Source organism: Lytechinus pictus, chromosome 18 (genome assembly GCF_037042905.1).
Source record: "Lytechinus pictus isolate F3 Inbred chromosome 18, Lp3.0, whole genome shotgun sequence".
NCBI lineage: Eukaryota > Metazoa > Echinodermata > Echinoidea > Temnopleuroida > Toxopneustidae > Lytechinus > Lytechinus pictus.
Window position 1 is genome coordinate 2,786,990 of NC_087262.1, and position 21,672 is coordinate 2,808,661.

A 21,672-nucleotide genomic window follows, 5' to 3' on the forward strand; every position below is an offset into this window, starting at 1 on the left:
GACTTGGCCTTTAAAAGAGAGACCTGCTTTAGAGAGCTTTAGTAATATTATAAGAACATGGGAAAAAGACCTAGTCAAATGTCCTACCATAAGTCCAAACGATCGTGTTCGTTCAAAAATTAGACTTAAATCCCTCAAAAAAATTGTGAGTTTCTGTTGAATTTGCGTGACACGTACATACATCTCCACATAATGAAATCGAACAATTGGACGCTTCATATTTTCATTCAATTTTAGATTGATATTCAATTTAATTCCAAAATAATAGATAACCTTTCATATTGTAACAACTAACAAGTGCTTATTAAAAACAGACTGATAGTGTTATTTATTTAGGCTGAACAATAAATGTTCCTTTTTCTATAAAGTGAACAGTAGAATGAGTCTCACTCATCACATGATTTCTTGCTCACAGAATGAATCCTTGCCTTCAGAAATTCATTAATTTTATCAATTGAGCTCACTCTCATTTTGATGATAATCTTCACATTATTTTGAACCAAGTTGTATATTTCTAGATGCTGCATTTCCAGCTTGAAATAAACAATATCATCGAACCCACACTTTTAAGCTAAAATACTCATTTGCAAAGGAGTGTTATTTTTCCTATTAAGTACATGTATGTAGGATAGCAATTATCACTGGCAATTTCCACTCAAAGGCTCTTTACACCTGTTGTAATTATTTTTCTTCAGAAATACTTTTTTTCAATAATGAAAAACATGCAAGCTACATGTAAATAAAATGGATCGAGCTTGTGTTGTGTGACAAAACGTCCACCTTTCGTATTATTATTTGTAAACATACATGTATATGCAGGCTGCATATACGGTATTAACTGTAAGATGTAAAGTTTAAACAAGGACCCTAAATAACTTTAACTACATGTAGTCATTTGGAATAAAATCATAATTAATACCCTTGAAAACCAACTTCAAGGGAAAAGAACATCAGGAAATGTGAACTTGAGTATAAAAGTTGGCCAAGACATTGCAATTATGGGAGGAAACCCCACATAAATTCTTGATTAGGCCTACTTGCATGAATTCATAAAATCATGATGTATAAATGCAAGTTTCCAAATTTTCTAAGACAAATAATTAATAAAAATTCATAAGGAGGGAATATAAATCATTTTACTTTGAATCCATTCATCAAACAGACACACAGCGGGTATTTGTAGAATGTGACAAAGTCATCAACAAAAATATGAATGTGATTTCTACAGACATATGGATGAAATATGCAAGTGGTAATATGGTTTACAGATACATGATCCCATGCTTGTGGGGGTTGGTATATATTCCCAGAAATAGAAACTGGTTCAAAGGTCATGTCCATGTCAATCATAGCTTGGGTTTCTTGCAATGTGGTACAAGTGTGTTGTCCACATGAGGGAGAAAATGGAGGGTACATTCCCATTGACGTTTAGTTAGGACCGTTTTCAATTTCTCAGCATCTTCTCATCTAGTTCTTAATTTCTCTACAGATGCAAATTTGGGGGTATGATTACTTGCAATTGTGATGTGGCGTTTGGGGTCTGGTTGAGACGAATGATAATATTTCACTTCCCGTTTTTGTCAACGGCTTTAATATCTTTCTTTTTTTAATAAAATGAACTTTTAAAAAAATTAAGTTTATACAAAAACTCGCTGGTTTGAAAAATCATGATCAATAAAAAAAAAAAAATGATTGAAATATAAACACTGAAGTCACCTGACCCCATCCCCCACCTCGAAAAAAAAAAGGATTTTCAAAAGAAATAAATGGAACATACCAAAGGAGAAACACATTTCTTGTATAAAAAATGTTTTACATTGTTGTATATTGTTGTATAGGGCTACAGGCCTACAAAATGCTCAGCCTTGTTTCATGAAGTACAGTACAGTACACTATCACACAAAGAGCATTGACATTACTGACATCAGTGACAAACTGTAATCTTGATTCCTTGCTGAATAAAACATATTTTCTGTTCATGTGAACAAACCCTGTAAAACATCTTGATATTGGTCCAGTACATTAGATGGGCAACACAATCAAAATTCTTTGCTCACCGGGAAGCAGACGGAGCAATGTGAAATGCCAATCAAATTTCACACAATATGTTTACTTTCCTTTTTCTCTACCGCTCTCTACAGACAAAAGCATCCTTTTATGACTTTAATACAAGGCAAAACAAATTATTTACTATTCTATTTACTCTCTATAACAGCTTATACTTGCTATCGTTAATTCCTATAATTCTAGACAAAGTATCAAAATATTAATTTCATGTACGAAAGTAAAAAATGTCCCAAAAGGTGTACTTGAATATACATGTACTTCTATTTCTAGGACAATACTCAGCAGGATCCACAAGTCAGGATGTAGTGCTAAGAACATTTTTTTATACTTAGACCCCCCCCCCAAAAAAAAAAAAAAAAAAAAAAAATAGTATTAGTACAGTGACTTTATCATATTACCGGTATAAAAAATGTGCTGTTAACATTCAAAATTAAATACGTTATTATCATGCAAGCCTATAAGGAGATATATTGATTAAACGGCATATAATTCTTTTTTTTTATATGGAGTCAAATTTTGCAAATTTTTTGTATTATTTAATTATCATGTTAATTTCTATTTTTGTGATATCTTTCCCATCAAATCCTACGTGATAAACTTGATTCAATTAATTAAAAAACAAATACTGAAACAAGTACTTTCACAGAGCATTTTTTTTAAGAAAGTAGTAAACACAGTATGCTTATGACAATACATTACAATCTTTCATGTGAATTTTATATTTATTTTGAAAAATAAAGTATCCAGTGGAAAGAAAAAAAACCATCTAGGGTCTATTTTTTAATTCAAATAACTATTCCCAAGAAAGGACATGAACCAGCAAGAGAAAACAAAAAAGATATTATATTTTGACTACAGACCACATCAGTTGAAACGAGGTTGTGGTTTCTATTTGACCCTGTGTACACAAACCCATGTGAATGCCTCTAAAGCAAGGTTACCATCATTGCACCCCATAGCAGACCCATTCTATAGTACATAGAACAGGAAGGCATTATCCACTGTAAAGCCAAGAGGTGCATTTACAAAGCCATGCTCCATGGGTTTACGTGTACACGTTATACACTGCTATACAGTAGAGCAGTGATTTACGGGCCGTTTCGATTCGGAGGAAAACAAGGTCGGGGATTATGAATTCAATTGTAACTCACCCCTGGCCCTCCGACCATAGATCCATTTGGGTAGCCAGCACTGGTTATATACAGGCTTGAATATGGATAAAAACGAGCAGCGTGGTCAAGCTTGGACGCTGTAAAAATGAAAAAAAGATATGGGGGATTTGGATGATAAATTGTCATGGCATGGCTGTGGCGAGGGGGTACATTTAGGCGCGAGCCAACGCGGGCACTTGCCCGAGCGAGAGGGTAAAGCACATCGGTGCTGACCGTGTATGTGCATAGGCGGCCGATCAAAAGCGAGAGGCGGCGACTTTGTTTACTCGAGTGAACAACATAATATTTCAAAAAATAGAGCAAGCATGTGGGTTTCATGTAACTGTATCGTTGTAAAGATCATGTAAGAGGAATGTTTTCACATCAATAACATTGTTATTCAATATGAAGATAAATTTGGGGATTTAAAGATTGTATAGTTTTATCTCCTTACCGTCGCTGACCGAGTGAAGCTTCTTGTGTCGGTCTTCCTTTGAATGGTCGCCATAGCTTGAGCTCAACCGTTTATTTCTCTGTTAAAAAGACCATAAAACAATTTAGGAAAATTAGCAGGCATTCACGAAGATGACACACACATAAGGAATATATCACATAAAAATTAAGCGTCTCAAATGAAGGTGTATTAGTTTTGAAAGCTATTGGCATGTACCTGCGAAGTCGAGCCTTTATGCGACACCGACTCTCCCTCATCGATCAAGCTAGACTTCACGTCGTTCAACTCATGATCATCGAACGAGTCCCGAGGTCCGACCACGTTTTCGCTCGCCTTTTCCTCATGTTCTCCTTCGGTATGATAAGTCTTGGTTTCATCTGGTGGTCCATCGTCCTCTCCACCACGACTATGCTGTTGTGGCATCGTTCCCTAGTAAAAATCCAACAAGAAATAGCAGTAAAAATCTCCCCGAGTTGACCCCACTTTTTCGCGTTAGACCCATTCGAAACAAGCACCCGCTCCACTGAATTTCGCCATTCACTTGTGTACATGCAGTGTGCGAAGTGCGAGTCTGGCTAACATCAAAGCGCTGCCGCACCCCTTGATTGACAGTTCGGTCTGTCAGTTGGGTCAACGAGGGCCAATCAATTATCGCCCTGGCCAATGATGTCACAGCGCAAGCTCATGAATATTAATCAAATTCCTCGCATTCCTATTTAGTGATATTGTAAACCCCAATGCTTTTCAAACGGTAAACATTGGCGACTCGGATATAATTATCAAACCATTTTCGAGCAAATCTTGAACACGATATGATACTCGTTTACTTTTCCGCGAATCTGAGAAACAGGCATGATTGTTGTCTTGTTGTGGGTATATCGGAAGAAAATGTAAATTATCGGAAGGGCTGTACAGTTTTGTACCAGGACCTGTACAATGATTTTGATTACATAACTATTTGAAAATTCTTATGACCACATACTTTCATTATCACAATGATGGCATTTTATATCTTTGGTAGCTTTTGTTATATCAGGGAAGTGTTAACACTTCCCTGGTTATATATAGAAAATCTGTTGGTATATTTTGTCTTCAAAACTTTTAAATCAAGTAACATAAAAATTCATATTTTATTTCGAAAATGAAAAAAAAATGGATTGGTAAATAAAAAGTTGTAAGAACATAAAGAAAGCGAGAAAAAAAGTCGTATGCCTCGACTTTTCCTATTCGTCAAACGGCAGCCGATTCGGAAGGAGGCGGTACTTTCAAGTAGCACATGCGCTTATGCGGGACTCCTTTGAACTTGACGGCGAGTTTGATTGGCACCTGTAATCGACAGACGGACACGCCCCCTTTTCAAAAGAGTCGAAATCGGTGAAGTGAGAGTGAGCGCCTATCGAGCGAACGAACGCGTGTATAGTCTCAATGTTTTGATTCGAATATCTTAATACTACCAAATCCTTTGCATCTTCTATTAAATATCAGTTTTGAATGCGGACAAAATTATCAATAATTGGTTAAGATGTCTTCAACTACTTTCAATAATTTGGATCTCTGTGTGCAAAATATATTTTACGTTTTGCGAATTATAAATGAAAAAGCACTTCTTTCATGTTGACTTTAGCGTTGCAATTCATAGAAAGCATAATAAAGTACTCTGCAAAAATAAGACGGCTGAATGCCTCTTTTTTATTTCATATAGATAAACAACTCCAAATTTTATTTCAAAAATGAAAAATTATCATTATCATTATTATTATTATGATCAGATTTCATCTTTTCTCCTTTGATGTGGATATTTCCATATCTACTCTACATTATTTTGTTGTAGACCTATTTATTTTTTCATTTCAGAAAAATCTATAAATATAGGCCTATATTGAAAATAAAAATCATCTTAATCAAAAGGGAAATACATCTAACACATTCAGTTAAAACAATACTTTATATCAATATAATTTTCAAATAAAATAGTAATGCTAATTAAATTCAAAAGCATGCTTTTGATAACAGCAAGTACTCTTTTAGTTTTGTGCTTTTGGAATGTATTATTTTTTATTACTATTTTTTTTTAATTATTATTATCATTATCATCATCATTAATCATCATCATCATTATTGTTATTATCATAATATCATTATTATTGTCATTATTATTAATATTATTATTAATATTATTATTGTTATTATTATTATTATTATTATCATTACTATTATTTTTATTATCATTATTATTATTATTACTAGTAGTAATAGTAGTATAGTAGTATAAGTAGTAGTAGTAGTAGTAGTAGTAGTAGTAGTAGTAGTAGTAGTAGTAGAAGTAGTAGTAGTAGTAATAGTAGTTGTAGTAGTAGTAGTAGTAGTAGTAGTAGTAGTAGTAGTAGTAGTAGTAGTAGTAGTAGTAGTAGTGGTAGTAGTAGTAGTAGTAGTAGTAGTAGTAATAGTAGTTGTTGTAGTATTATCATTATTATTACTATCGTCATCATAATCGTTATCTACATCATCATCAATGTAATCGTCGTCGTCGTTGATTTAGTTGATGTTGTTGTAGTTGTCTCTGTTATTTGTGCTGTAATTTTCTAAGTACATAACAATTATAAAATAAATATTTTGTGGTTCATTTGTCATATCTCGTTGGCTTTGTAGCTCACAGATAGATTTCTATTTGAGAATATAAGCCTATGTTTCAGATTTATGATGTAAAAATGACATGGGAGATAAATGATTTAAACAAATTACTGTGAAAAATTACACATTTATGATGACTGTTCGTCAAAGTCATTCTGAACGGTTGATCATTCCCGATGTTTCCTGACAGAGACGACTCTCTTTTTTTTTCATCCAAATTCGATCGATCCGTGTCAGACTCGGTAAATCAATAGCACAATTCAAAGAAAAGACTTGTAATAATCGGATACCATGATCAAGAGAGGGAGAGAGAGAGAGAGAGAGGTGCATTTCACGAAAGGTCACCTGTACTTTTTTTCCCGAACACCAGGGTCCCGTCTTACAAAGAGTTACGATTGATCCGATCAACCTCAATTCTTTGGATGTCCATCATTGTCATAATATTTTCTACAAGAAATTTGAACAATGTTTTCTTATAAACCAAGAGAAGCACACTGAATTTTCAAGAAAACGATGAATGTATGAATATCCTTCATAGTAAGAAAATCATTTGAACAAACATGCATTTTAGGTGTTGACGTTGTGCTGGCTTTCCATAATTGTGGTTGATCGGATCAATCGCAACGGGCCCTGCAATTTCTCCGAAAAAGGTAAAGCAACAGAATGATGCAAGAAATAAACATTGCGAAATGCAACAAAAATTAAGATAAACAAATATTAATGATAAAATGAGACAATCATTGACTTCAAAAAATGCAGAATTTGAAATTAACATTATAGCGGTTTCGCGCCTTTTGAATATTAATTGGATTTCGTAACGGACTGATTTTATGAGAGAAAAGGAGGCTAAATGGCAGACAATTGAATAAAATGCAAAAAAAAAACACCTGGTACACATCAATCGTATCTGTCAGACGGGGTTGTGTTTTGATGACGTAACTGATTAATAATTCAAAAGCAGGGTTGGTTGCCTCTCAATGAAAATGACGGTCTTTGGAGGAATGATGAAAGACCATTCTTTTATTTTTGGGAGTTGTTGATAAGCATGATAAGGTCATTTCTAACTGTATGTGTTGATGCTGATTTGACCACCCCCCCCCCCCCCCGGCCAAAAAATTAATCAGGATAAAAATGATACTACTATACTACTACTACTTATAATAATAATAATGATAATAATAATAATAATAGTAATAATAATAATAATATTATTAATATTATTAATAATGAAAATAATAATGATAATATTGATGATGAGGAGGAGGAGGATGATGATGATGATGATATAGTGCTAATGATCACTGAATGATAATGATGGAACTATTAAAACTGAACAATATTAATTCAATGTAAGAAATCAATTTATTTTGTATAAAAACTTATATGCTTTTCAACATTATTTGTTTTACTTAAATATTCTATATATTCTCATGTGTTTTTTCCAATGTCCTTTTATACCCTTTGATACCCAATGATAATAAAAATATACTTAATATAAGATTTAATAATATTCTGTTGTTTTTTATGGGTACGTGCATGGTTGTCGTTGAATGTTTTTATTGAAATTCCCCCATCCCCCCAAAAAAAAATCATCAAAAGGGTGCAACCGATCCTTCAACTCCCTTACAAAAAATAATGTAACAATAAAATGTGATTTATTCGATCACCTCGCTCGCTCACATACTTGAAAATGTTACCTGTCTTAACCCCTAGCTGGGGTGTTCGACCATATCTCTATACATTCTTCATTTTCGACTGTTTACTTCTCTCATATGAATCGCTTGACATGACGCCGCACTCACCCCCTGTCACCTACCTCTATCATAGAAACTCGCAAATCGATGATTTTAATCCGATTTTATTTAGCTATTTCAAAGCATCCCCCTTTGTCCTCATGTTCCATTTGACCGCTCATATTACGAGAAGTCAAGAACTTGAAATAAATACCCATTTTCCTGGGTCAATGTTATAATGCTGCAGAAATCAAGAAAGTATTGAATACAAACCAAGCGTATCGAATTCTGACGGAGACAACAAATAATGATCGAAATTTATTTGATGAAATTTCTTTATTCCCCGCCATGGGGCGTGTACTTTGTGGCCCTAGTCTGGGATATTATCAAAGAATGGGCTTTGTCTGAAAAGAGGACACGGTTTTATGAGTGGAAAAGGAGCGAAATTAAGGCATGAGTAATCATTATCGATAAAAACAGAAGAAATCGATTTTCGACCACAAAAGGTGATTTCAAACGGATGGCAAGAAAGACGGTCAATTTCACCCGGGTTGATATTGGTTTAATATCAGGGTTAGTGGGTTGTGTTGCTTAGTAGGTTTCTAAGGAATTAAGCGCTAAAAGTGGAGATAAAAAATCAGGGCAAGAGAAAATAGCACATTTTGGAAAGCCAAATTTCGACCACTATCAACCAGATACAAGTCAACTCATACATTTTTTAGGGGGTTTTTTTTTTCACAGAAAAGCGCGCACACGCGCGCGAGCACCCTCACACACTCCCTAAAAAATTGTCTCTTGTTCTGATTAATGCCAAGCACTTCTCGACAAGATTACCTCCTTTTTCAACCATTGCGATTTCATTTTAAATTCAGGCAGACAAATTCAGTGTAGAGAAATGGAAGATAAATTGCTATCGGCGCCCGAGAATGATTGACTTATATGAACGACGTAATGGGCTCTAATTCTCCATACTCCACACGTTTAGAAAATGGGACAAAAATACGAGGCGGTTCTTATATGCATTGGGAGAGAGAGAGGGGGGGGGGAAGAGATGGACCGGAAAAATAACGGTCACTTTGGAGTGCGCCACCTCTTGGTCATATAAAGACATGAACGTGATGACCGACTTGACTGTATTTATGGTTTTGAAATGGAAAGGGAAGGGGGTGGGTTTTTATATGAATAAAATTATGCGAAGGAAATTGCAAATGATTCAAAGGAGCATGGATTAGAACAACAATCAATTCATTATTTGGATGGACAATACATGTTGAAAATATATATACATATATATTTTATATTACAATTTTCATATTCGAACAAAATGTTGATGTACAATGTAAACGATGTTCAAGAATAACAAAACTGCAATTAGGGCCTACATTGTACTTGTTTCTTATATTATTACTTTCTTTTTTCTATCTTTCTTCTTGATTTTTTTCTTTTTCTTGTTTTAAAATTTGCTTGACAAAATACTTTTTTAGGCCCAAATCATTTTTGTTACGTTCAATGTGTTTCTTGTTTTGAGTCTTTCTTATTATATCTTAATCCATAACAATGATGTGGTCCTCAAAGACAGTCATGTAGCCTCGGACTTACAGTCACTGACATTGGACTTGGCCTCCGAATATAGGTCCTCAAACGAGGCCGGGATGTAGTCTGCTGTGTAAACCCTTCACTCGAGTTAAATGTCTGAGTGTGCAGTCTATAATGCTTTGTGGACTGAAGACCCTCTCGTTTCATAGGGGCCTAAAATAGTCTTTGCGTGGAGACCCTCTTGTTGATCAAAGTTTCAATCAAGGGTGTGCCCGCAGATTAGCCGGCAGCAAAATGTTCAGTGATAAAGAATGTAAGAGTGTATAGCAGATCCAGAATTTTTCTCAAGGGAGTGCATTTTGACCAGCGGAAAAAAAAATCTTCTTTCTCTACCTCTTTCTTTTGTTGTAATTTTACGGGGTGCTTCCCCGCCCACTCATCTGGATCTGCGCCTGAATAAGATCTTACTATATTTTTTATGGAAACTCATTTTTGTCTCGCCTTCATAGCAGAGCGAGACTATAGGCGCCGCTTTTCCGACGGTGGCGGCGGCGTCGTCGTCAACAATGAATTCTTAACCAAGGTTAAGTTTTGGAAATGTCATCATAACTTAAAAACTATATGAATCTAGTTCATGAAACTTGGATATTAAAGGGTAACTTGTATCATTAGAGATCCTGATTGAGTTTCACGTCACATGACCAAGGTCAAATGTCATTTAGGGTCAATGAACTTTGACCATAATGGGGGAATCAATATAGAAATCTTAACCAAGGTTAAGTTTTTGAAATGTCGTCATAACTTAAACAAGTATATGGACCTCTATAGTTCATGAAACTTAGACATAGGGATAATGGTGTATCACTGGAGATCCTGCCTGAGTTTCAGGTCACATGACCAAGGTCAAAGGTCATTTAGGGTCAACGAACTTTAGCCGTGTTTGGGGTATTTTCATCATAACTTTAAATGTTTATGGATTAAGTTCATGAAACTTTGACATGAGAGCAACCATGGATCCCTGAATATCCTGTGCGAGTTTCAGGTCACATGACCAATTCAAATGTCATTTAGGGTCAACGAACTTTAGTAACATTGGTGCCTTATTTGTGGAATTGGCATCATAACTTAGAAAGATTCTTGATCTAGTTCATTAAACATAGACATAAGGATAATCAAGTATGAATGATTAGTTTTCGCACGTCTTAGGTCACATGATCATGGTCAAATGTCATTTTGGGTTAATGGACAATGTATTTTATTATCAAATGAATGTTTCCTTTTGTGTATTCAAAAGCTGTTTTCAAAGTCAGCACTGCTACTATATCGAATCGCGTACTGCAGGCGAGACTGCCAGAGGCGTTCCACTTGTTTAATGTTGGGATCCCTGAGCTTGGCCTTGGTATCAATGACAAAATAATGTGTGTCCTTAGTCTTGGCCTTGTACATGGCCTCGTAGGACTGAAGCCATTAAACTTGTACCTGGCCTCGTAAGACTGAGGCCATTGACCTTGCACCTGGCCTCGTAAAAAAAATAATAATAATATGCAACATTTACATAGCGCTTAATTAATGTTTCGAAGCGCTGCATACTATTACCCCGGCTTTAGCATGGCTATACCCTGATCGGGCGCATCGAACATCCAAGGAATTCCGTCCTACCGGGTACCCACTTACTATACCTTGGTCGAGAGTGGCAAATGTAGATAAACGCCTTGCCAAAGGATGATAGTGCTGCGGTAGGATTTGAACGCCGGACCTTGTGGTTCAAAGTCCGAAGACTTTAAATACTGAAGCCCTAGGCTTGTACCTCGGAAGCCCTTGACTTTGTAACTGGCTTCGTAGGACTGAAGCCCTTGACCTTGTACATGGCCTCGTAAGACTGAAGCCCTTGACCTTGTACCTGGCCGCGTAGGACTGAAGCCCTTGGCTTGTACCTGGCCTCCTAGGACTGAAGCCCTTGACATTGTTCCTCGTCTCGTAGGACTATAAAGCCCTTGTACCTGGCCACGTAGGACTGAAGCCCTTGTACCTTGTATCTGGCATCTGATGACTGCTCAAAGCCCCTGGCATTGGACCCTTGGTCTGGTCCTTACTCTCGGAAAAATTACCTCGGCTATTGATTTTGAGACCCTGTGCACAGGATTGATTCTTATCCAGGGGCGGGAACGCCATTTTGATGGGCGGGGGAGGTGATGACGTCATATTGTTATGCTGCAAGGACTAACACTTTCATGATCTTCCTTTTTTCTCTTTTTTCTCTTTCTTCCCCTTTCTCCCTCTCCCTCTCTTAATCAGTTAATTTCTTTTCAATATATTTGGAAATTCATGGTAGATGATCGCTCCTACCCCCTCCTTCTTTCTTCTTTACCATCCCACCCCTTTCTCTTTCTATTTCGTGTTTATTCCTTTCTTTTAACTACTTAAAAAATCATAGGTGGATCGCCCCCCCCCCCCCGAGCCATCCATTTCATTCACCATATAAGGGCAAATCAATGGTAAAGCGAAATTTTCATACCCCCTCCGAGCAGTTGCACTCCCCCTCATGGGCGGAAATCCCAGGGGGGACAGGGGGACCCGTCCCCCTACTCAAAATAGAAAATAGTAGGGGGACACAATATCAAATGTTCCCCTACTATTTTTTCTTTTATGATGGAAAGGAATACATCATTCAAAATCGAAATAAAACATGTATTTTGGACGAGACGGTCTTACTTTTAGGGTGATAACCTTTTTTTTTCCTTTGTTTTTTGCTTGTCAAATTTTCCAGCCCCTGGTCCCCCTACATTTCGGGGGAGATGTCCGCCCTTGCTCCCCCTCCCCTGCCGAAAGAAAAATAATTTGATTATGTGAATTGGCTATAATTTTCTTTCTTCTATTGTTTTTTCCCCCTTCCTTCCACACCTTCTCCTTGCACCTATACTTGATTTGTTTGAAATTGTTTGCTCTGAAAAATATGTTGGATCTCTTTCATTGTTCTCACAAATATACCATTTCAGTAATAAGTAATAACAATAATAATATCAAATGGCCTTATGTAAATATTAGAAAATGATTAAACACAAAAACATTATTTGAAGAGAATTGTTACAATCCTCCTTATACAGCAAAAAAGTTGTTTAAAAATTAAGCATGGTTGTTTAAATTGTTAAACAACTAATGAACAGCGTTGTATGAAATCTTAAACAACGCTTCTACTTTGTATGATTACGAAAATTACATTTAAAATCTAAATCGGAAAACAATAATTTCTGATCAATTTATTTGTTTTGTTTTTTATTTTTCACCATGCATGACACAAATAAATTGACAAAACATAGTGTTACAATGATAATGATACGCATCAACAAAATATGTTTGAAGCGCAGATTCCCTTGAATAACATCGTAGGTAAGTAATTCGTTTGAACTAAAACATGGCTCGAAATAAGCATTCATAAAAAAAAAATTAATTACAACAAACCCTAAAATAATGCCCCTATAGCATATTAAGATATAGACACCATTTGCATCTTGAATAAAAATAAGAAAACGTCATCATTGACCTCAGTTATGACAAGTATTTGGAAAGAAAAATATCATTTACAATAGTCTGATAGAAATAAATCCTTCATTTTCTTATTGAATGATAAGACATTGTACCAAATCCGTATACATAAAAGTAATGAATTCCAAATGTTAGTTCCTACATGTCTTATAGATTTTTGAGCCTATCTATAAAATTTACATCATATTTTTACTGTAATATCCGTGTTATTATGTTTTACAAAAATATTTCATACTGTCAACAGTATAACCAACTATAGGCTAAGTACTATCATTTAAAACTATGTGACTATTTGTTTTTATTTTGCCGATTTACAAAAAGAAGGGCTGGTTTGGAAACCACTGTACAGCCTTCCAGTGACACTGTACGTGACAAAATCGTCATGCTTCAGTCACGTTACCATACTCATGATCATCGGAAGGTCTCGAGCCTCCAAGGTTATACTCTCTCTCTATTTATCCCCCCCCCCCGTTCCCTCTATCCATCTTTCTATTTCTCACACTCTCTCTCTCTCTCTCTCTCTCTCTCTCTCTCTCTCTCTCTCTCTCACCCCCATCATATTCTTTTAATAAAAAACACATCTGATCATGACAATCTAATATACTTGTTGTCAAACATTATAGTTCGTTAGAAATGATAACCACGCTGAGAGAAAATAATCTATGAAATTAGGTTCTGGGTTGAATTCATATCATTATCACTTTTTTTGAATTAATCAATCAATAATAGATGAAAAGGCTATCACTGAAATATTTTGGTTCATTTAGACACTCGCAATAATGCCCAACTGCAATGGTATGGGTTAATATATAGGGAGAATATATATTTTCGAGGGGATAGGGTTATTCATTATTCAGATAAAGCTGCTATATGATGGGTATTCTCCAACCAATATGCGAAGTGAAATAAACTGATGTCATTTCAGGTAAATTTTAATTTCCTTGTTTAAACGAGTAATTACTTTTACAAACTTTCCATGTTTTGTTTTGGTCTGAATAATAGTAGTAAAAATAATTGTAGTCGTAGTATTAGTAGGAGGAGGGGGAGTAGTGATGGTAGTAGTAGTAGTAGTTGTAGTAGAAGAAGTACAAGTAGTAGTATAGTAGTAGTAGTACGGTAGAAGTAGTAGTATTAGTAGTAGTAGTAGTAGTAGTAGTAGTAGTAGTAGTAGTAGTAGTAGTAGTAGTAGTAGTAGTAGTAGTAGTAGTAGTAGTACAGAAGTAGAAGTAGTAGTAGTAGTAGTAGCAGTAGCAGTAGTAGTAGTAGTAGTAGTAGTAGTAGTAGTAGTAGTAGTAGTAGTAGTAGAAGTAGTAGTAGTAGTAGTAGTAGTAGTAGTAGGTATGTAGTAGTAGTAGAAGAATGTTTTTATTTTTATCATTTGAAGAGTGAAAAAGTATGCCAAAGGTGAACATTAATGTGCAAACAAAACTTAATACCACGTCAGTCAACTTGATTCTGATTCCCCAAACCATGATACACATTTTCGCCTTTCTTTCATTAATTTCTTCACAAAGAAGCCACAACGGCCGGATCATATTATGACGTCACAATGCTGGCACCAAACTTCAAGCCCCGTTTATACGGCTTGTCGTGCGGAACGGAGTAAACAACGTTTTTTCACACAATATTCATCTTTGTACACTTGTTTGTTGCACAAGCCGAGAAATCAATTTAGTGTAACAAAAAACAAGAATTGAACTTGAAATATGACTTGGTATCATGGTATACATTCTTGTTTTTTAACGATATAATTATGATGATGATGACGATGATAATAACAATAATAATGAAAAAAAATAATAATATGATAATAATAATAATTATAATAATAACAACAACAACAATAGCAATAATCATGATAATGATAACAACAATGATTATAATTATCATTATAGAAATATAATGCCATCAAGTAATAACTGTATACTAACAATAACGATACTCCTTTTTGCTATTGACATGATTGTTCATTGGAACGACTCACTGCGCACTTTACAGATATTCTGATCTCATAAAAAATAATACATGTATTAAACATTAATTTTTCAAATAGAAATCATGGAGACTGTTTGTAATTAAAAAAATATATATATTTAAAAAATGAGTTATTTGTAATTTTTCATATCATAATTATCATCTTCTTGATCACGCTGATATCCAAATGAAAATTGAAATATAGAATTATTTCAAAAGAGAATAAGACACCCTTTTCAACCCCTCCGATTATTTTTTAAAAGAGCTTAGCACTTTTAAAATATATTTGTGATAATTTTATCACAAAAATATTTATGCTTTTATTGATAATACAATTATTATCTAGCCATGATTAATGACAATCAATCCCCACAGTCGATGCATTTAAATACACTTTTAACCGTGAAATTAACGTTGGTACAAAATGCTTGACCAACGTATATATTGTTTCGCGTTAATAATTTTAGCCATACGGGTTTTCACTTTGATCACAAATGCTGGTATTGATATTTGTGTCAGTTAATATTTTTGTTATTACTATCATCATCGTCATCATCATCTTCACCATCATCATCATCCTCATCATCTTCTTCATCATCATTATTATTAATTTATTCGGTAATTGAGAACAAATAAAAAACAGATGTGCATGTATGAACAAATCAAAGAGGGGAACAAAAATTACAGCAACAAAATTTTCAATATAGGCCGACATTTAAAAGATATTATCTTGATTTTTCATAATTTATGTCGATATTAAATCCATATATGGGCCGATGATATTAAAAATGGCAATGTAAATAATCTGGAAAAATGAATTCAATTCAGTTTCAAAACTTTTTATTATACTCATTATTCTTATCACAATATCAATATATATATATATCATTTTACTACAAAATAAAGGCTTGTTAAATTCAACATTAGTATTCTTACAGTTGATATGAAACAAAATAAAGAGATAATATTCTAATCATTCATTTTTTTTTTTAATAAGCAAAACGCGATTTGTTCCAAAATCGGATTGTAAACTATAGAGGAGCGTTTCATATAGGACTTGCCGGACGCTATCCGATAAGTTATCCGACAATTACCATAGTAACAGTGCTTCTCAGCCAATTAAAATCAAGAAAAGTTGTAAAATCTGAAAACTTGTCAGCATTAATGTCCAGGCATGGCGCCTCGTGAAAGATTGAAAAACAATGGATGCATGCTCGAGCAAAAGCCCCCAAAACGTCAAATAATAGTGAGTTTGTATTATTTATTTTTATTGAGAATATATCAATACTAAATCATTACATTTTCAAACTCATTCCATGATTGGTACAATAACATTAACCTGGAAGTTTTGAAATGATTATGATTATGACGATGACAAAGAAAAACAGAAGCGTGAGATTATGCTAGTCACATTGCGTGTACTCTGTCGTGGATTGTTCGTTTACAAAGCACATCTAAACGACCTTGGGGGAATATTAAAGAATAATGCCCGAATAATAGTATTTACTATTGACTCTCTTTCAAATATAGAACACCAGTCCTGTCAAAGTTGTTGCGTCATGCCGAGATATTAAAAGCAATATCATTATTAGGAGTTATTTTCAACATCACAAAAGTCCCTAATCTTCTGTGTGACCGATTTTTTCGGTATAGTATAATGACGATGAGCGCAATTTCTTTCATGACCTTAAGATTATAAATATGGCGTGTTTTTTATGTGTGCAGTGCTTTTGATTATTTAGGCCGCGGAATAACGATTTGTATAAAATGCTAGTGATATGAGGAAATATCTGTAGATATTAAACAGCGGTGGGTCTGTGTATTGTCTTCTGCAAATAGCTTCCGTGCCTGTATGTGTCTTTCTAAACTGGGCTGAACAAAAGCTGGCCTAGTCAGGCCGCCATTAGACAAATATGGCGGAACAAAAGATGAAAGGGGGTCATGCCAACAAAATGCGCCCTTACCGCTCGGCTGCCGAGGAGAGGCGACAATTTTTACACAGGAAAATGCGCGAAAGCTCACGAAGCGACCCCGGGCTATACTCCCCCGGAACCCGCCCCGGGTTTGAGTGGCAGGTGGAGGACATAATGGGATGGTTGGGGAAAAAATGAAATAAAAGATAGAAAGGGAGAGAGAGAGAGACGAGTGTCGCTGAATTAACGCCATTACACAGGGAATAATAGAGAGGGAGGGTAAGCATGTGTTTATATTGTTTCAAAGAACAAAAGCGCGTGATGCGACAATGTTTTCAGACTGTTTTTTACCGTTCAATGCTCATCCCGTTTGGCTGACGCCTGTTTGTTGTTCCGGAGCGCATAGACAAAGCACAGAGGTGAGAAGCAGCGAACTGTGACGAACTTGATTGACAGTTTGGGAGATTGAAGTTCAGACGACGGTTTGGCCGAGGATAACGTGCGTGCATGCGAACGGACGCGCATGCAATGTAAGCTAATCATGTGTTAAGATCACGTTCGGCATTGACAAAAACTTTTCCCAACCGCTCAACATCCCACGTTTATGGCTGATTATGATAACTTATTACACTCCTATGATCTGACATTTATGTTCAATTACACAGACAAGGACCCTTTATTGATCAGTAAATATTGAATACGTGTGATACCGCATTCGCACCACCGCCATGGATCGCATTGTTAAGAGTCGACAAAAAGGCTTTAAATAAACTTATCAAAACAAGATTTACAGGGGGAAAAATGACGAGGCGTTTATTTGGAAAAAAAGCTTGTCCCTACTTTAGCTTTTTTTAAAGTCTCAGTGAATCAATGCAACCCTAAAATAGGTCTGTGTTTTGTCGAGTTACATTTAAAATAAGATTTAGGCCATATTCATAGATCATGAAAACGACTTTCACTCAAATTTTCTTTTTGCTTTATCCAACCCCTCCCCCCCCCCACATTTCGATTTTCCTTTCCGAATAAAGAGGCCACGCCCATGTATCTAGCGAACCTATCCAAAGTGTTTGTTTCGGTACGGCCCCTCAAAGGAAAAGGCTCCGCCTACCTTCATCTTGCCGCCACAGACTCCGCCCTTTTCACAGCAGGACGACCGCCTTCCATTTCATATGGGGACAGACGTTGTCTTAATCTTCTTGGTCTTACAAAATCGATATAAGTTATACGCGTCGTGGTATTTTTAATAGAGAAAAAGCATCAATCATCCAAAATTATTATCACATTATAATCAGTTAAGCCTATTAAATTGCCCGTCTATATTATTCCTTTAAAAAAAAATGACATGTCTGCACGATTTTGCCAGAGTTCTATTTTTTCAGTTAATTACAATTTGATGTTATAATTTTGATGAATGACGTTTTGACAATAATTATTTAAAAAAAAACAATTTTGAACAATGGTGAACACAATGGAAGATGGTTTGAATAGGCCAAATCAAAGTTAATTTCTAAGTTAAGCTTTATACATTATTCTCAAGATCTAATTTCGGCATGGAAATTAATACTTTCTACCCAGATATAGGGCTCCAGAATTTCGGCTAAGTTAAAACGTCATCAAGAATGATAGATTTATAGAATAAAAAATTATCGCAGAGGATTGGGAAAACTAGGCCTTCTTCTAGAGCACTATACGACGAACGATGTATAAATACACTGAATGACATTATTAATATGTCATGACATGGATAGACATTATAATGTTGGGGGATATAATCCCCAAAATAGTCAACACAGCCTACAAAAATATTGCACTCATAATTTCGCCATTATCCATGACGTCACAATAGATTTACCATATCTCTGCATTGTTGTTCGATAATGACGATGCATTCTCGAGTTGAATTCGATAATGCAATGATTTAATGAACGGATATACCGATGAAGATATACGGGCAGAGAAATACAACGTCAAATGCAGCTAAATTGATAGAAGGAGTGCAAATTATTTAAGTAAGGGTTAGCGTACTTTTCAATTCGACGCTTCCCATTTCGCTTCGTATTTGATTTGGATTCAGAGCGCGCTTCTTAATATACCAGGATAAATCAATATTTCTGAAATAATGCACATGGGTAAATAATGATGGTTTTCTTATGAATGATGGAAAACAAAGAATCGTATTAAGATATCAAGATATCAATTATATTTAATGGTAAGATTAACAGTTTACCAAACGTGACATCCAAGAAAATATACAAGGCACTTTTAAGTATTAAATTGGAAAAATCGTATGCGTTTAATAATATAGAGAAGACATATAATTTCTCCGAAAAAGATATCTGTGTTATATTTTCAAGACCCAGAAAATGTACTCTAAGCAGTAGGCTTAGAGAGTTTTAATTTAAAATGCTTTATGAATTAATATACACGAAGAAATATTTACATTTATTCAAAATTTTCTCAGATAGTGAATGTTCATTTTGTGGGAATACTGAAGAAACTTACGAGCATCTGTTTTTTTTCATGTGAAAAGACGAGAGACGTATGGATAGATTGTGGTAACTTATTCAATATGTATGAAATATAAAATGCTAGGTGGGTGGATATACACATTGGTGTTAAGCATGCTAATATAGGGAAGGAACAGATAATTAATCACATTATTCTTTTAATAAAATATATGATTTTTGTTTACAGCAGGACTAAAAAAAGACCACCAAGTCCCAACGAAATTAGAGAGAAGATATTAGAAAATGAACGTGAAGAGAAAATTTTAGCAGTAACGCGGGGTAAATTATCAACCCATATAAGGAAATGGGAACATTTCCTTACAACACCTACAAGAGTATAGAGGCGACAGAGCTCACGAGATTATGTTCGTTCATTATGGTGTTTTTCTTGTTTCAAACGGGACGCGGGCACCGTATGCAAGGGCGTATGATGTGTGTGAGTGTTTGAGGGTGTGAAGTGTGGGGGTTTGCGGAGGGAAGGGGGGGGGGGTGGGACAGGAGGGGGCAGGTACAACGCATATACTTTTAAAGTTTTTTTCTCTGATATTTGTTTGTTAAACTCATCTGGTAGTGGTACGATGCAGTGTCTTAGAATATTATTTCATGATGTGCATAATGTATACGAGTTTAAGAGATTATTTTGTTCGAATTATTATTTACAATTATTACTTTGACTTTGTACACTGCATTGTATATGAAATTTGATTTGAGAGAAAAACAATAAAACATCTTAAAAAAAAAAAGGTCAACTTAATTAAGATGAAATTCAGAAAATTATATTACTGTCAATAAAAAAAATATATATATAACTGCCATCTGGGGTCTGGGGACGATTTTGAAAGAGGGGTGCAGATTTTGAAAAGAAATGACAAGCAAGCAATACAAAAATTCTCTCCAAAAGTGAAGGTTATTTTGGTCAGATTTCTACATTTCAGCATACCAGCCTGATTTCCAGGGGGTGCTGCTTGCCTGTCTGTCATGTATAACATACACAGCGCCCCCAAGGAAAATATTATATGGTCTATAGAAACCCCAGCACCCCCACTTCCCATAAGGCCATGACTGCCCTCCATCTGTCGATATACCAGGATAAAACAATATTTCTGAAAAATTGCATGGCCAAATGATAATATTATTTTCTTAATGTGAAATAAAAAGAATCGTAATAAAAGCCAAGTGAATTAACAAGAGATTGTGAAAATTATATTACGCTCATTCTCCTTCATCGGTTTTATGCCCTTCACTCTTTTGCTTTTTTGTTACTCCTTCTTCTCTTCCTCTTTCAACCACACATGTGCACGACCCTATATCCCCTCGATTAAATTCTTCTTCCATTATCTCGGTATTTCTTCATCAACCTTATTCTTTTTTCTCTTTCTCATTATCATTTTCGTTTTTATACCTGTACCTACAAATCTTTGATCAATTCTTTGAGAAATCCACACTCAACAAGCCCTGCTTTTTAGTGGATCCCTCCATTTGCTAAACTTTTATTTTATTGAAAAAGGAGTTATTAAGGTAGCCTTGCAAATTGTTTTATCGAGAATGTTCCATTTTCATTGTATATATTGTTATTGGTTATTTAGTGTTTACCATTAACACTAATTTAGTCTTGTACAGTCATATTGCTTGTAATGTATATTAATTTGTATTGATTTGTACGATTATCATTTTATATCTGTGTAAACATTTTCTACGTTGTATCATTGAGTTGAGAAATAAAATAAACTTAAAACTTGAAAATTAACCTTTCCATGAATTTGTGGGAATTTTGAATACTTAACTATCATTTGCAAATTTAAAAGGCTATACCCTCCATTATCTAAAGACTCGATAAATTTTAAAAGACAACAGAACAAAGAAAAGGGACTAAAATTCAGAGAATTATCATCTGCAATCAGTTTTCATAAATTATGAATACTGATTATAAATGATAATTCTAAAAAATTATTTCCTTTTTATAATAAAAACTAAAATGGCAAGATCTGCATACATTCAACTATCTTGTTTCTGAGGAATTTCGCAATTTTACATAAAAAAGATGCATTTTCAAAATGTGGGATTAGATAACCAGACAGTAGTGTAAAGATATTTTAATTTACATTCTGATACAATTTTGTATGCGATTCACACGAATAAAATGCAGAGCTTTGAGAATGAAGC

General features: G+C 34.9%; 1 protein-coding gene across 1 annotated transcript; it reads right to left on the reverse strand.

The window, feature by feature from the left end:
• Positions 1-692: 692 nt before the first annotated feature.
• Positions 693-4,239, reverse strand: LOC129281286 (transcription factor 7-like 2). Its single transcript, XM_054917227.2, has 3 exons — positions 3,889-4,239; positions 3,673-3,751; positions 693-3,316 (listed from the first exon to the last, which is right to left on the reverse strand). Exons 1-3 carry the CDS (start codon positions 4,093-4,095, stop codon positions 3,204-3,206), a joined length of 399 nt encoding a protein of 132 aa, XP_054773202.1. The 5' UTR covers positions 4,096-4,239; the 3' UTR covers positions 693-3,203.
• Between the last annotated feature and the right edge of the window lie 17,433 nt (positions 4,240-21,672).

Coding starts and splice junctions, on each gene's coding strand:
- LOC129281286 (XM_054917227.2), bottom strand. CDS start 4,095: ATGCCACAACAGCATAGTCGTGGTGGAGAGGACGATGGACCACCAGAT. Junction 3,752..3,888: donor ATAAAGGCTCGACTTCGCAG/GTACATGCCAAT, acceptor TCTTTTTAACAG/AGAAATAAACGGTTGAGCTC. Junction 3,317..3,672: donor GCTTCACTCGGTCAGCGACG/GTAAGGAGATAA, acceptor TCATTTTTACAG/CGTCCAAGCTTGACCACGCT.